The sequence below is a fragment of the Artemia sp. Qi Xiang Cuo genome, chromosome 14, assembly GCF_049724085.1.
Source record: "Artemia sp. Qi Xiang Cuo chromosome 14, ASM4972408v1, whole genome shotgun sequence".
NCBI classification, from domain to species: Eukaryota; Metazoa; Arthropoda; class Branchiopoda; order Anostraca; family Artemiidae; genus Artemia; species Artemia sp. Qi Xiang Cuo.
The window spans coordinates 30,731,816-30,747,257 of record NC_142807.1 but is presented as its reverse complement, the minus strand read 5'-3'; the positions used below and the strand labels follow the sequence as shown (position 1 = coordinate 30,747,257).

Here is a 15,442-nt window from a genome sequence, read left to right as displayed (position 1 = left end):
TGCGAAAAATGATAGTAGTAGAAACAATGTCATTACATTTCAGATTCAGCAAAATAACGTACAACACCCCCAAAAAGCGGCCTTGAACAAAGATTGTGTTTTCCGCAGCAATCAAAATTACATATTCATATATATATATATATATATATATATATAAAAAAAAAAAAAATATATATATATATATATATATATATATATATATATATATATATATATATATATATATATATATATATATATATATATATATATATATATATATATATATATATATATATATATATATATATATATATATATATAGAAAAACTCGATGTTTTTGGCGTTTTATAAATTACAATATGAACAGAAACACTTCAAAAAAACTCAACATTGAAACATCAATGACAACATTCAAAGTAGGTCTTTCACAATTGTCAACTTGTAGTTAAAGTGTTGGGACCTCTCGAGAAGAGGTTTACACGTAATTAAATGTTTGTTTTGTGATTAATGTTATTACTTTTTGCTCTGAATCAACTACAAAGTTCATTTTTGTGGATCAGGCCATAGTGGAAATGATCATAAGAGACTGCCATCTATCTAACTGGAATATTTTCAAATGAGGTTTTGTATAATATTGTACCTTGTGCAGATGTATATCATATTTCATCATAGCCAAATCTTACCTTAATGCCCATCGATGGGCAGGCATATTCCATGATCTCCAAAAAACATCAATATTATTGGAATTCCACCAATCGAGATAAAATTCACGATCTGCAAATCTTGTCACTTCGGCGACCATATTCAAATAGGAATGAAAGACTAGGTAAAACCAAATGAGCCATATCAAATGATTTGGAATCTAGGAAAGTAAAACCCTGTTTTGAATAAAGTAGATACAATAATCAAAAGCGGGAAAAAAGTATTCTTCTCCGTTCCCAAAACCAGTGTTCGCACATGAAATTTCGAGTGAAACTAAGGATTAAAACTAAGGTTGTGAAGGCATTCACAGGAAGCCTTCTATTAATTCTGTGTTTTTCTTTGTTTGTTTCATTGTTGTTTTTGTTTTTAATGATAAAAAATAAGTAAAAATTAAAATTGTATAACTGACTGATAGGGTTTGGCTTTTGTATAGACAACAGTAATATGTTATTCCATAGTGCATTTTGTAAATGTACTATGGAATAAAATATAAATAATAAAATAAAATATGGAATAAAATACACTCAGTGATCTAAAGAATTTTTTTTGATTAGTGTAACGGGACGATGGAAATAAATGAAAAAAATCAATGGAAAAGATTGGTGTCAGTGTTGGCTTTTGTATAGGCAAAACTAATATTTTATTCCATAGTGCATTTTGTATATGCACTATGGAATAAAATATAAATAATAAAATAAAATATGGAATAAAATGCACTCGGTGATCTAAAGAATTTTTTTTTTATTAGGGTAACGGGATGATGGAGATAAATGAAAAAAATCAATGGAAAAGATTGGTGTCAGTTGGCTTTTGTATAGGCAAAACTAATATTTTATTCCATAGTGCATTTTGTAAATGCACTATGGAATAAAATACAAATAATAAAAAATAATATGGAATAAAATACACTCAGTGATCTAAAGAATTTTTTTTTTATTAGGGTAACGGGATGATGGAAATAAATGAAAAAAATCAATGGAAAAGATTGGTGTCAGTTGGCTTTTGTATAGGCAAAACTAATATTTTATTCCATAGTGCATTTTGTAAATGCACTATGGAATAAGATACAAATAATAAAATAAAATATGGAATAAAATTCACTCAGTGATCTAAAGAATTTTTTTTGGATTAGGGTAACGGGATGATGGAAATAAATAAAAAAATCAATGGAAAAGATTGGTGTAATTTGGCTTTTGTATAGGCATAACTAATATTTTATTCCGTAGTGCATTTTGTGAATGCACTAGAGGAATAAAATATTAATAATAAATTAAATATGGAATAAAATACACTCAGCGATCTAAAGAATTTTTTTTTGATTAGGGTAAAGGGATGATGGAAATAAATGAAAAAAATCTATGGAAAAGATTGGTGTCAGTTGGCTTTTGTATAGGCAAAACGAATATTTTATTCCATAGTGTATTTTGTAAATGCACTATGGAATAAAATATAAATTATAAAATAAAATATGGAATAAAATACACTCAGTGATTTAAAGAAATTTTTTTTATTAGGGTAACGGGATGATGGAAATAAATAAAAAAAATCAATGGAAAAGATTGGTGTCAGTTGGCTTTTGTATAGGCATAACTAATATTTTATTCCATAGTGCATTTTGTAAATGCACAATGGAATAAAATATAAATAATAAAATAAAATATGGAATAAAATGCACTCAGTAATCTAAAGAATTTTTTTGATTAGGGTAACAGGATGATGGAAATAAATGAAAAAAATCAATGGAAAAGATTGGTGTCAGTTGGCTTTTGTATAGGCAAAACTAATATTTTATTCCATAGTGCATTTTTTAAATGCAATATGGAAGAAAATATAAATAATAAAATAAAATATGGATTAAAATACACTCAGTGATCTAAAGATTTTTTTTGATAAGGGTAACGGGATGATGGAAATAAATAAAAAAAATCAATGGAAAAGATTGGCGTCAGTTGGTTTTTGTATAGGCAAACTAATATTTTATTCCGAAGTGCATTTTGGAAATGCACTATGGAATAAAATATAAATAATAAAATAAAATATGGAATAAAATTCACTCAGTGATCTAAAGATTTTTTTTGATTAGGGTAACGGGATGATGGAAATAAATGAAAAAAATCAATGGAAAAGATTGGTGTTAGTTGGCTTTTGTATAGGCAAAACTAATATTTTATTCCATAGTGCATTTTGTAAATGCACTATGGAATAAAATATAAATAATAAAATATGGAATAAAATACACTCAGTGATCTAAAGAATTTTTTTTGATTAGGGTAACGGGATGATGGAAATAAATGAAAAAAATCAATGGAAAAGATTGATGTCAGTTGGCTTTTGTATAGGCAAAACTAACATTTTATTCAATATTGCATTTTGTAAATGCACTATGGAATAAAATATAAATAATAAAATTAAATATGGAATAAAATTCACTCAGTGATCTAAAGAATTTTTTTGATTAGGGTAACGGGATGATGGAAATAAATGAACAAAATCAATGGAAAAGATTGGTGTCAGTTGGCTTTTGTATAGGCATAACTAATATTTTATTCCATAGTTCATTTTGCGAATCCACTATGGAATAAAATATAAATAATAAATTAAATATGGAATAAAATACACTCAGTGATCTAAAGAATTTTTTTTGATTCGGGTAACGGGATGATGGAAATAAATGAAAAAAATCAATGGAAAAGATTGGTGTCAGTTGGGTTTTGCATAGGCAAAACTAATATTTTATTCCATAGTGCATTTTGTAAATGCAATGCACTATTGAATAAAATATAAATAATAAAATAAAATGTGGAATAAAATACACTCAGTGATCTAAAGAATTTTTTTGATTAGGGTAACGGGATGATGGAAATAAATGAAAAAAATCAATGGAAAAGATTGATGTCAGTTGGCTTTTGTATAGGCAAAACTAATATTTTATTCAATAGTGCATTTTGTAAATGCACTATGGAATAAAATATAAATAATAAAATAAGATATGGAATAAAATTCACTCAGTGATCTAAAGAATTTTTTTGATTAGGGTAACGGGATGATGGAAATAAATGAAAAAAATCAATGGAAAAGATTGGTGTCAGTTGGCTTTTGTATAGGCATAACTAATATTTTATTCCATAGTGCATTTTGCGAATCCACTATGGAATAAAATATAAATAATAAATTAAATATGGAATAAAATACACTCAGTGATCTAAAGAATTTTTTTTGTTTTGGGTAACGGGATGATGGAAATAAATGAAAAAAATCAATGGAAAAGATTGCTGTCAGGTGGGTTTTGCATAGGCAAAACTAATATTTTATTCCATAGTGCATTTTGTAAATGCTCTATGGAATAAAATATAAATAATAAAATAAAATATGGAATAAAATACACTCAGTGATCTAAAGAATTTTTTTTTTTTTATTTGGGTAACGGGATGATGGAAATAAATGAAAAAAATCAATGGAGAAGATTGGTGTCAGTTGGCTTTTGTATAGGCAAAACTAATATTTTATTCCATAGTGCATTTTGTAAATGCACTATGGAATAAAATATGAATAATATAATAAAATATGGAATAAAATGCACTCAGTGATCTAAAAAAAATTTTTTGATTAGGGTAACGGGATGATGGAAATAAATGAAAAAAAATCATTGGAAAAGATTGGTGGCAGTTGGCTTTTGTATAGGCAAAACTAATATTTTATTCCATAGTGCATTTTGTAAATGCACTATGGAATAAAATGAATAATAAAATAAAATATGGAATAAAATTCACTCAGTGATCTTTGGAAAATGCATCAGAAACACCCGCTTTGCGAATGATGAATTATTCACATAACAAATCAAAGATGATATGATGCAAAAAGGGTCCCATTCTTATCATTATTCTTTTATATATATGTTTACTCTTATATCTGATTACAAATCATCGTTCTACAAATAGACATGAGATTCAAAGACAAAAACAATCCAAATTGCACCGACAACTTCAAAGCTATTGTTTATTAAAGTTGCTGCATAGAAGAAAAAAAACAGATAACGAACCTTTGATTATCTTTTTCTGTAATCTAGGATTATTTTGCAGGAATATAGATTTACTGCCTTTTTTCCCTTTTTTTAAATCAGCAATAAAATTTGTAAAGAACTTCGAAAAAAGATATGGTGTACCAATTCCATCTTCTATGTCCCTCAGAACACAACGTGTATGAGTGACATATTTTCCTCTCATTATTCAGTGCGTACATTTACGTTCGTAATTCAGTTCGTAAAATCTACGGACATTTATGACTGAGCGAAAACATAAACTTAGACATAAAGAATAGACCAAAAATAAGAGCTTGGACAGCAAAAAAATTGTCTAATTCAAACCTCTATTTAGTTCAAAGATATGCTATGAAGACATACATCTGAACAAAGTTTAGGGTAAACAAGAAGATCGAACACAAAATATATGTTTGATTTGGTACAAAACGGAGCCCCGAGAAATAATGATAGACTGATATTTCCTTTGATCTATTTGACTGGAGTTTTATTAGAATTATAAAGAAGCAAACAATAAAGTAATTCACGTCAATAAAATGCTCAAGAGTCTTACCGATAACTTTAGAAGTCTTTCTGTGGCAGCAAGCAGGTCCATGTTCTGAAATAAAGAAAAGGCTCATTTGTTTTTTAGATATTTTGCTGAAAGTAGAGGACTCGATTAAACATTTTTTGGTTCGTTTGGGCTTAGCCAGAAGCTTAAACAGTCTGCTGTTTTTTTTTTTGTTTTTTTTTACGATCAAGTTTCTTTCAAAACCGAAGCCCATCTTTTCCCGAAATCATTTCTATGCATCGTGTGTTCAAAAAAGGAAAAAAAGTTTTTAAATTGATTGGACAGTCAGCTATTTAATGAAATTGTTGTACATTTATACGTTTCCCTATTTCAAGTACAAAAAATATGCACTATCAGCAGAATAAGCAACACCCACTTGAATATTTTCAAAGAAGTACGAAAAAATTTTTTTTTAAACAGTTATGAATTTTCTGATCGATTAGTATTTAAATAAGTGCATCATACTAGGAATAATATTTTAAAGCGGCAACATAAGCTTTGGTAAAATAAACAAAGGATTTTGGATGCAAATCATTATTTCACTGCCCACTGGAGATCGCTGAAGACTGCCTGTTTCAGCACTTATGCCAATTTAGCAATGGGGATTCAAAAAGCGGTATGTGATATTTTCTTTGATTTATATTCTAATCCCATTCCATTAAATAAAATAAGTTAAAGCGATCTGATTTCTTGCATTATATTCAGTTCCCAAGATAATTACAAGTTTGGGATATCGAAATGGTTGGCACCGAAACTTCTGATATGAAAATGTGTTTTTTGCCTTATATATTTCCATACAGATAAACAAGAAACTTCCTCTACAAATAAGAGGTTGTTTAAAAAAAACTTTTGATTTCTTAAAAAAAAACTTTTGATTTGATTTATATATAATACTCCGTTTCGAGTTAGCACAGCCCTCAGATTTACCACCGCCCCCACCCCCCCCCCTCTCACCGCAAGGTTGGCACAGCCAAGAATTCGGCCGACTAATAAGCATCACGCGGTAGGTCGAGAAATCCAATGCTGCATTAAGAACAAAGTGACAAAGGACCAGATAGCGCAACTTTCTTCTGCTTTCATATTAGCGTTTTATTGCCGTTCTCCTGCTATAAGAGCACGAGATAATGAGCAATATTGAGAAGGATTCAAAATTGTCTAAAATATAAATCATGTATGGCTATTTTGGTGGTGGAATTGCTAGAACTGCATCTAACATATTTTTGAGTTCATAGCAGATTATGAAAACAAGATCGTATAATTTTGGCTATTTTAACAATAATAATAGTTTATCTTTTGCCCCTATATTCAAAATATATGACACTGTTGAAGTATTGGAGTAAAACAATGAATCTTAAAATACACTTTGATAAGTAGAACAAACAAAATAAAAAAAAATGTGGCTTAAAACGGGAGAATTTTGGAACTGACAACTTTTTGTGGGCTATGGTCAACATTCCTGTTGCATATGGGACAACAAATTTATGAATTACTGTACAATTACTAAGCCAAGGGGGTGGAGTGGAGGGGAAGTAAATAACTGAAAATATCTGAAATTAAATGAGGGGATTTGCTTAAGATCCTTCTTTCCTGAAAGGGGCGAAGGAGTAGAAAGGTAGAGGACATGGTGATCAGGAGGAGTAGAATATAACCAGCCCGGGCACGTCTATTATCCTTCCTACAAATAGCAACAATTTCGTCGATTCACAGAATTAGGAGGGTGTATGTTTCAAAATCTAGGAGGGGACAATTTGCTGTGTTTTTAGTTTTTCCCTGAAAATACAGGAAAAACAAAATCTAGTTTTCAAAATCTAGCGGGGGAAGAGAGGAGAAAAATATAGGAAGGGAAGAAAAATCTTTGACACCACTAAACGAATAGTGCACTATCATATGTTATACATTGGACGCTGAAAAACCACCGACAAGAAGGAACAGAATCCCACTGTCTCCTTTGCCGCAATCACGTGCCCCAATAAGTTTCAAGTGGATCTGAGCCCTTATATGCCAAAGTTGGAGAAGGAGAGTATGACTAAAAATTATCGTTACCATTTTCCATTCGCCCAACGTACTTCCCCCGTAAATTTAAAGCTGATCAGTTAAAAAGACATGGCAACCTTTGTACTGAAAATTTGGCAGGGCGAGGGGGGTGTTTGAGTTGTCGCAAGCCCTCTTCTCCTCCCTTCATACACATTAAAGTTTTTGTATGATTGCGCTTTAAGCAAGGTGCTACATGCCGTCGTTTCATCTAAGGAGTTTGCGAGGAGATCGACAGAGGGTGCTTGAGAGACAATGGGCATATTTTGTTTCTCAAATAACGTAAACAGACAATCATTGCACGTTTTCGATTTAACAAAGGTATAGCATGTCTCTCTTTCTGCTGAGAAGAATAAAGAATCATTGTATGATTCCGGTTCAGACAAGCTGCAACATACCCTCTCAAAATTTCAGACGGCGACGATAGACCTTTACCTACAACCTTCAACATACTTATTGTTTTCCTATACATATCAGCTATAACTAAGGAAAAGCCTTGAAAGCCCTACCTTCAGAAATTTTAATCATAAGAGACTCCTATCAATCCTGTCGAAAGCTATTTCTAAATCTAAAAATGCTACATACAGGCTACTCTTCCCTTTTTTATTTTTTTTTCTACAAGCGCCGGAAGGACTACGACCCTTCCGGTACTTCCCTTCTTTATATTTTTCTACAAGTGCCGGAAGGACTGGGACCCTATCTATACTGACTTCCCATCTATGAAGCCCAATTGGGATCATTTTCTTGAGCTCAGTGATTCCTTTTGGTTATGAACTAATGCACTGAGATCTGGTGCCCCAGCCATTTAAACATTTGCCTCTCAATTACTTGGACTATCTGTCTTGGCTTTTCTCTGTCTAGATTGTCTGTTGTCTTGATGCAACCTATGCAACCTATTGCAAAATACTTGATAACTTCAATTCCAATCATAATCTATGCTCAGAAAATGCAAATCCGTTGACTTTGAATTGAAGTTATCAAGTATTTTGCAATAAGTTGCATAGGTTGCATCAAGACGCTGGGTAATTGTAGACAGAGAAAAGCCAAGACAGATAGTCCAAGTAATTGAGAGGCAATTGAATTGAAATGAAGTTATCAAGTATTTTGCAATAGGTTGCATAGGTTCCATCAAGACGCTGGGTAATTGTAGACAGAGAAAAGCCAAGACAGATAGTCCAAGTAATTGAGAGGCAATTGAATTGAAATGAAGTTATCAAGTATTTTGCAATAGGTTGCATAGGTTGCATCAAGACGCTGGGTAATTGTAGACAGAGAAAAGCCACACTGATTGCCAACGTTCTATTTTACTAGTGTAATGGTGAGTGGAGCATTGAAAAAAAAATCGACAATCTAAAATCAAACATTTTGATTTTAAGCATAAAAGACAAATTACAGTCAACAGAAAAAAAGAAGTGCATATGGCTCATACTTGGTCCCAAGATCCTAACTGGACCAAAAGGTAAACAAGCCCAATTGGCTTATTAATGAGGAGAAAACTATTTACCCTAACTGGCATGCCGACTTTATTTTCCGGGCCTTTTTGATATTCCTAAAATATGTTAATTCACAGATATTACAGTTTGTCATAATGATTTTCCATTATTGTGTTTTAGGTTGAAACACATCCTTTTCTGCCTTTAGCCATCCCATCAGGCCCACCTAACAATAGTATTAATGACGCCAATATCTAGCGGTTAAGAATATACTTTGCAGTTTTGTCGCGTTTTTAAACGACAAAAATAAAACATTAGTAATGGTTTTGGAAGACTCCATATTTGCCCATTCCCCTTAGCCAGGTCCGAGCCCTGTTGTGCCATACCCATTCACTTGATAGTCAAAGTATCCCCACCACTCCTTGTGTTAGTTGCCAGTTGGACGGAAACAAAGGAGTAGGGGGTCATCGGGACCACACTTCCCTTCCACAATCCTAAGTTTATTTGAATTTCAAGAAAATCTTTATCCGGTTTATAAAACAAAATTAAATTTTTTAATACTAGCCCCCCTCCCAAGATTATTTTTATTAATCCTCCTTCCCTGAGTGAAAATTCCTGGGCGTGTTCCTTAATCATTATACTTCAATTTTTGCAACTTCTGAGCATAGATTTTTTGCCATTTATTCTAGAAAATATACAAAATAATAATATAGAGCCAAGTTATCAGTTTTAGAAAACAAGATATATTACTAGATGTCTTTAAAGCTTTGTTTTTTTTTCTCACAAAAAATCAGAGCAGAGGTTCTTCTTTTTCCTCGTCAAATAAATAAAAATAAAATAAAACTTCAAAAGAAAACTTACCGAAAATGGCGTTAATGAATTTTTAACACTTGGTATGATCCACTGCTGAAATAAAGCCAAAACAACGTGAGAGCCAATTAGCGTCTCCAAAATTCTTTTTATGAAAAATCTGGAATATTAAAAACATCAGATGACAAAGCTATATATATATATATATATATATATATATATATATATATATATATATATATATATATATATATATATATATATATATATATATATATATATATATATATATATATATATATATATATATATATATATATATATATATATATATATATATATATATATGTGTGTATATATATATATATATATATATATATATATATATATATATATATATATATATATATATATGCATATATATGTATATATATATATATATATATATATATATGTATATATATATATATATATATATATATATATATATATATATAGATATATATAGATATATATATATATATATATATATATATATATATATATATATATATATATATATTTACACTATATTTATTACTCGACTACCATTATTTTCAAATTAGATTTAAAACACGTTTTTAATGAAAAGTGGCACGGCTTTGCTATAACAGCAGTATATTCACTACAAATTACATTTCAAAATAAGGTTTAAAAGCACAGGGTTTAAAACAGTGCCCCATAGGTGCCTCGCAAAATAAACAAATGAAAAATGTACCAGTGCGTGATTCGTACTTTTTGTTCTCTTTTATCAAGTATATGCCTCGCAAAATAAACAAATGAAAATTACCGGCGCATGATTCGTACTTTTTGTTCTGTTTTATCGAGTATAAGCCTCGCAAAATGAACAAATGAACAATGTACCCGTGCTTGGTTCGTACTATTGTTCTCTTTCATCAAGTATAAGCCTCGCAAAATAAACAAATAAAACGTACCAGTGCTCGATTCGTACTTTTTAGTTCTCTTTTATCAAGTATAAGCCTCGCAAAATAAACAAATGAAAAATCTATCCGTGCTTGGTTCGTACTATTGTTCTCTTTCATGAAGTATAAGCCTCGCAAAATAAACAAATAAAACGTACCAGTGCTTGATTCGTATTATTTTGTTCTCTTTTTATCAAGTATAAGCCTCGCAAAATAAACAAATAAAACATACCAGTGCTCGATTCGTACCTTTTTGTTCTCTTTTATCAAGTATAAGCCTCGCAAAATAAACAAATAAAACGTACCAGTGCTCGATTCGTACTTTTTAGTTCTCTTTTATCAAGTATAAGCCTCGCAAAATAAACAAATGAAAAATGTATCCGTGCTTGGTTCGTACTATTGTTCTCTTTCATGAAGTATAAGCCTCGCAAAATAAACAAATAAAACGTACCAGTGCTTGATTCGTATTATTTTGTTCTCTTTTTATCAAGTATAAGCCTCGCAAAATAAACAAATAAAACATACCAGTGCTCGATTCGTACCTTTTTGTTCTCTTTCATGAAGTATAAGCCTCGCAAAATAAACAAATAAAACGTACCAGTGCTTGATTCGTATTATTTTGTTCTCTTTTTATCAAGTATAAGCCTCGCAAAATAAACAAATAAAACATACCAGTGCTCGATTCGTACCTTTTTGTTCTCTTTCATGAAGTATAAGCCTCGCAAAATAAACAAATAAAACGTACCAGTGCTTGATTCGTACTTTTTTGTTCTCTTTTATCAAGCATAAGCCTCGCAAAATAAACAAATAAAACGTACCAGTGCTTGATTCGTACTTTTTTGTTCTCTTTTATCAAGTATAAGCCTGTTTACTGTTTACTGTTTATTTGATTAATTCAACATAACAAAAAACATATACCCCCAACAGAGAGCAAAGCTCGTATAATTGGGTAAAAAAAAAAAAAAAAAAAAAAAAAAAAAAAATTTAAAAAAAAAAAAAAAAGATATAAATAAAAGAAAAGAAAAAAAAAAAAAACCTGGTTAAAGAAAAAAACATAACAAACATAAATAAAAAAAACGCTGTACAAGTGAGGCACGGAAGGCTATCCCAACATGGGTAACAAATATAAACAAAAAAATAATAATAAGAATAAAAAAAATTTCTATTCCACCATCACAGGTCAATACATAATTTTAATATTTTCTTCCTTAGAACTGATATTTGCCGAAATGATGCCTCAATTTGAATTCTATCTTTCAGCCTATATTTATTTGAAATAAATGGTATTTGGTATCTAATTGAAAATCTAGATCTTTCACAATTAACAAAGGGAATTCGATATGTTCCAGAACACCTAAGAGCCGAAGGAGGGGGCAGAATCAACAGAGATTTTTCATAAAAATAACTACTAGGATCTTGTATTTTAAAATGCCATATTGATATATTAAGTTCTCTTATATGTTTCAGATCTAATAAATTCAAGAAAAGAAATAATGTTTCATTTTCCGATGCATCTCTAAGTTTTGATGGACGATGTAAAAAATTTCCAAGTATTCTCACTGCTTTATTTTGAAGGATCTGTAGGTGTTTTATATGCGTCCAAAAAGTATTTAAATAAATAATTGTGCAATAATTTAAATAATGATCAATAAAAGAATGATAAATTATTTTTAAAATTGAAAATTTAAAAACATGTTTCAAACGATACATAGACCCAATATTTTGCGAAAGTTTCACCCTTAAATGATCAATATGAGTTTGAAATGACAAAAGGGGATCAATAAAAACTCCTAAATAACGATACGATTGAACTCTACGAATTTTATGCTCACCAACTTGAAGCTCCTGACATGAAATTTTTTTAGTAGCACGTTTTGAATGACCAAAAACCATAAATTCAGTCTTCTTAAAATTCGGTACTAAATAATTAGAAACAAACCATCGATTAACTGAACTAACAGTGTTAAACAAATTTTGAATTAATGTAGATGAATCCTTCGCTTTAACAGAAACAGCTGTGTCATCTGCAAATAAAATTGCAAGACCATTATTTCCCTGCAAACATCGTGTAAGATCATTAATATACATCAAAAATAAAAGCGGACCTAATACCGATCCTTGTGGGACACCAATATCTTCAAGATCATTTAAACTAGACAAATGTTCATCAACATCTACCACGATTTTACGTCCATAAAGGTATGATCTTATTATTTCTAGTCCTTTCCCTCTTATACCGGAATTTTCCATTTTATCAAAAAGAATTTCATGGTTTAAAGTGTCAAATGCTTTTTTAACATCATAAAAAACAGTAGATACATGATAATTACTATCTAAGCAGTCATTTATTTCTAATACAAGAGCTGCAACTGCTTGTTCCGTCGATTGGCCTGCCCTAAATCCAAACTGATATTTGGTAAAAAATTTATTTTATCTAGATAATTAGTAATCCTTCCTTTTAAAATTTTTTCCAATACTTTAGACAATGGTGATAAAATTGCAATAGGACGATAATTATTTGTATCAGATTTATCTCCTTTTTTATGTAATGGTATTACACGTGCAATTTTCTATCTTTTAGGAAATGTACCTGAGAAAATACATAAATTTAAAATATGAAGCAATGGTTCAAAAATTACACCTGCAATATTTTTTAGCAAATTAGTTGAAAGTTCATCATATCCCAATGAATTACCATTTTTTAAATTCTTAATGACCTTTTGAAATTCTGCAAAAGTAACCGGGGCCATAAATATGCTCGTATCTTCAGTGGGCGGTAGATATTTTTTATGCGACCTTGGGGAAGAAAGGTCAACTTCTCCTGAAACAACAGATGATCCAATACTAGCAAAATATTCACTAAACTTCTTAGCAACAGCTTGTGGTCCTCTAAATTCTTTACCATTAATATCAAATAACACTTCAGGGTGTAACAACTTTTTATTTCTTCCAATTTTATCATTAATCAAACTCCAAGGTTTTCTAGGGGAATCTGAATTTCGAAAAGATTTTTCATAATAAAGTCTTTCACTTAATCTAAGGATCCTTACCAGCATATTCTTATAATTTTTAAAACGCGTTATATTTATTTCCGTGGGATATTTTATTCTAATTTTATATAAACGATTTTTCTCATTAATAGATCTCAAAAGTGATTCATTTATCCAAGGTTTTCTTGGGGTAAGTTTCTTTCATCTCGGGGTCTTATATGGGCAAAAAAGATCAAGCTTTTCATTCATAATATAATAAAATTTATCTAATGATTGGTTCGGATCCTTCTCATCAATTACAGGACTCCAATCAACATCACCAAGCCCTTCTTTTAACCTTAACACATTTTTATGTGAAAAATCTCTATGCTTTGTTTGATTTTTTTTTATTATACGGAAAACTTATAAGAAAATCAAACATAATTATACAGTGGTCAGATGAATCATCAGGAATAATAAATGTATTAACAGCACTATAAGGTGAAAAAATATTATCAATAAGTGAAAATGATGTATCAGCTATTCTAGAGGGCACAAAACATACGGGGTTTAGTCCATAAGATAGTGGGCCCTCCAAAAACTGCAAAATATTTCTATCTATTCTATTCTGATCTGCAGATAGGAGTTTCATTAAATCAATATTAAAATCACCCATAACTAAATAAGGAGTATTAAAACTAGCTAATTTATCCAACATACTTTCAAAATGATTTTTAAATTCTATCTGGCTGGATGACGGAGTACGGTAAATAACTGCAATTAAAACCTTCCGATTATTTGGAAAAGAGCATTCAACTACACAAGATTAAAAAATCATTTCAATATTCATTGGCAAAAAATCAATCCTTATACGTGCTGGTATGCAGTTTTTAATCAAAACACCTAGACCCCCTTGTTTTTGTCTTTTCCGACCGATGTGAAAAAATTGGTAATCTTTTACATGTATATTTTCAATTGAAAAATCATCTAAAAAAGTTTCACATAGGCCTAATATATCTGTATCTGAATCCGACAAAAAAGTTTCAATCACATCCTGCGCAGTCCTCCAACCCCGGCAATTCCAAAACGACATCCTACTTGTATTTACATTTTTTCTTACCAGCTCATTCATAAATATATATTGATTTTTTGGGATATCAAAATTACTAGAAGTATCTTCATCATCACCAGCTACAATAGTTTGAAAAATTGACTGAAATGAAAGAGAATTCCGCTCAAATTCTTTTAACCTTGATGATGGAATTTCACGATTATCTCTATCCATTATCAAATATTAATCCCACGTTAAGAGCAACCACACCATGCCCCAAAAGACCAGTAAACCATAATAAAAAATAACAATTAAAAAAAAAAAAAAAATAATCTCCATTCCAAGTCGTTTTCCCTCAGTACGACTAATCTGCGCAACTTTTAATTTAACCTCTATGTGGCTATAAACAAAAATAAAAAAGGAAATAATAAAAAAAAAAAAAATAATAATAATAATAATACACCTTATATAAACTAAACATAAAAAAACACTTTCAATTTAAATGTTTTCATTCATATTACTTGGGCACATGAACTATTACTGCAACCCACGACATTACGACATTTGAACATCGACAGGGAATATAACAGGCACTTCCCTTCGGGCGATGGAAAATTTTTTATGAAAATCGTCAATCTCCAGTATGGCATCATTGAATGTGTATTTGGTAATCGAGCCGTCTGATCTTTTCACTAGCAGATTCGGCTGAAACCCCCTCGATATCCAGGCATCACATCCATGATCTTTTCGTAATTTGTCACGTTTCACTAGAAGCAGCTTTCGCACTTTACGGATTTCAGTTGGGACATCATCACTGATGAACAGGTTGCTGTTTTTTCCAGGGAATGTCTTATCCTTAAGCTTGCTAGCGTTCTTCAATATGGCAAACTTATCGTCTTTTTTATTCAGTGTCACC

General features: G+C 30.4%; 1 protein-coding gene across 3 annotated transcripts in view; it reads right to left on the bottom strand.

The window, feature by feature from the left end:
* Positions 1-15,442, bottom strand: part of mdy (diacylglycerol O-acyltransferase) — a 180,090-nt gene that overhangs the window by 8,041 nt on the left and 156,607 nt on the right. For all 3 annotated transcript variants that reach the window (XM_089100065.1, XM_089100066.1, XM_089100067.1), the window contains exons 9-11: positions 9,596-9,704; positions 5,274-5,318; positions 666-844 (exon numbers count right to left, since the gene is read on the bottom strand). In XM_089100065.1, coding sequence (XP_088956191.1) covers positions 666-844; positions 5,274-5,318; positions 9,596-9,704 — 333 coding nt within the window. The remainder of the gene's footprint in view (positions 1-665; positions 845-5,273; positions 5,319-9,595; positions 9,705-15,442) is intronic.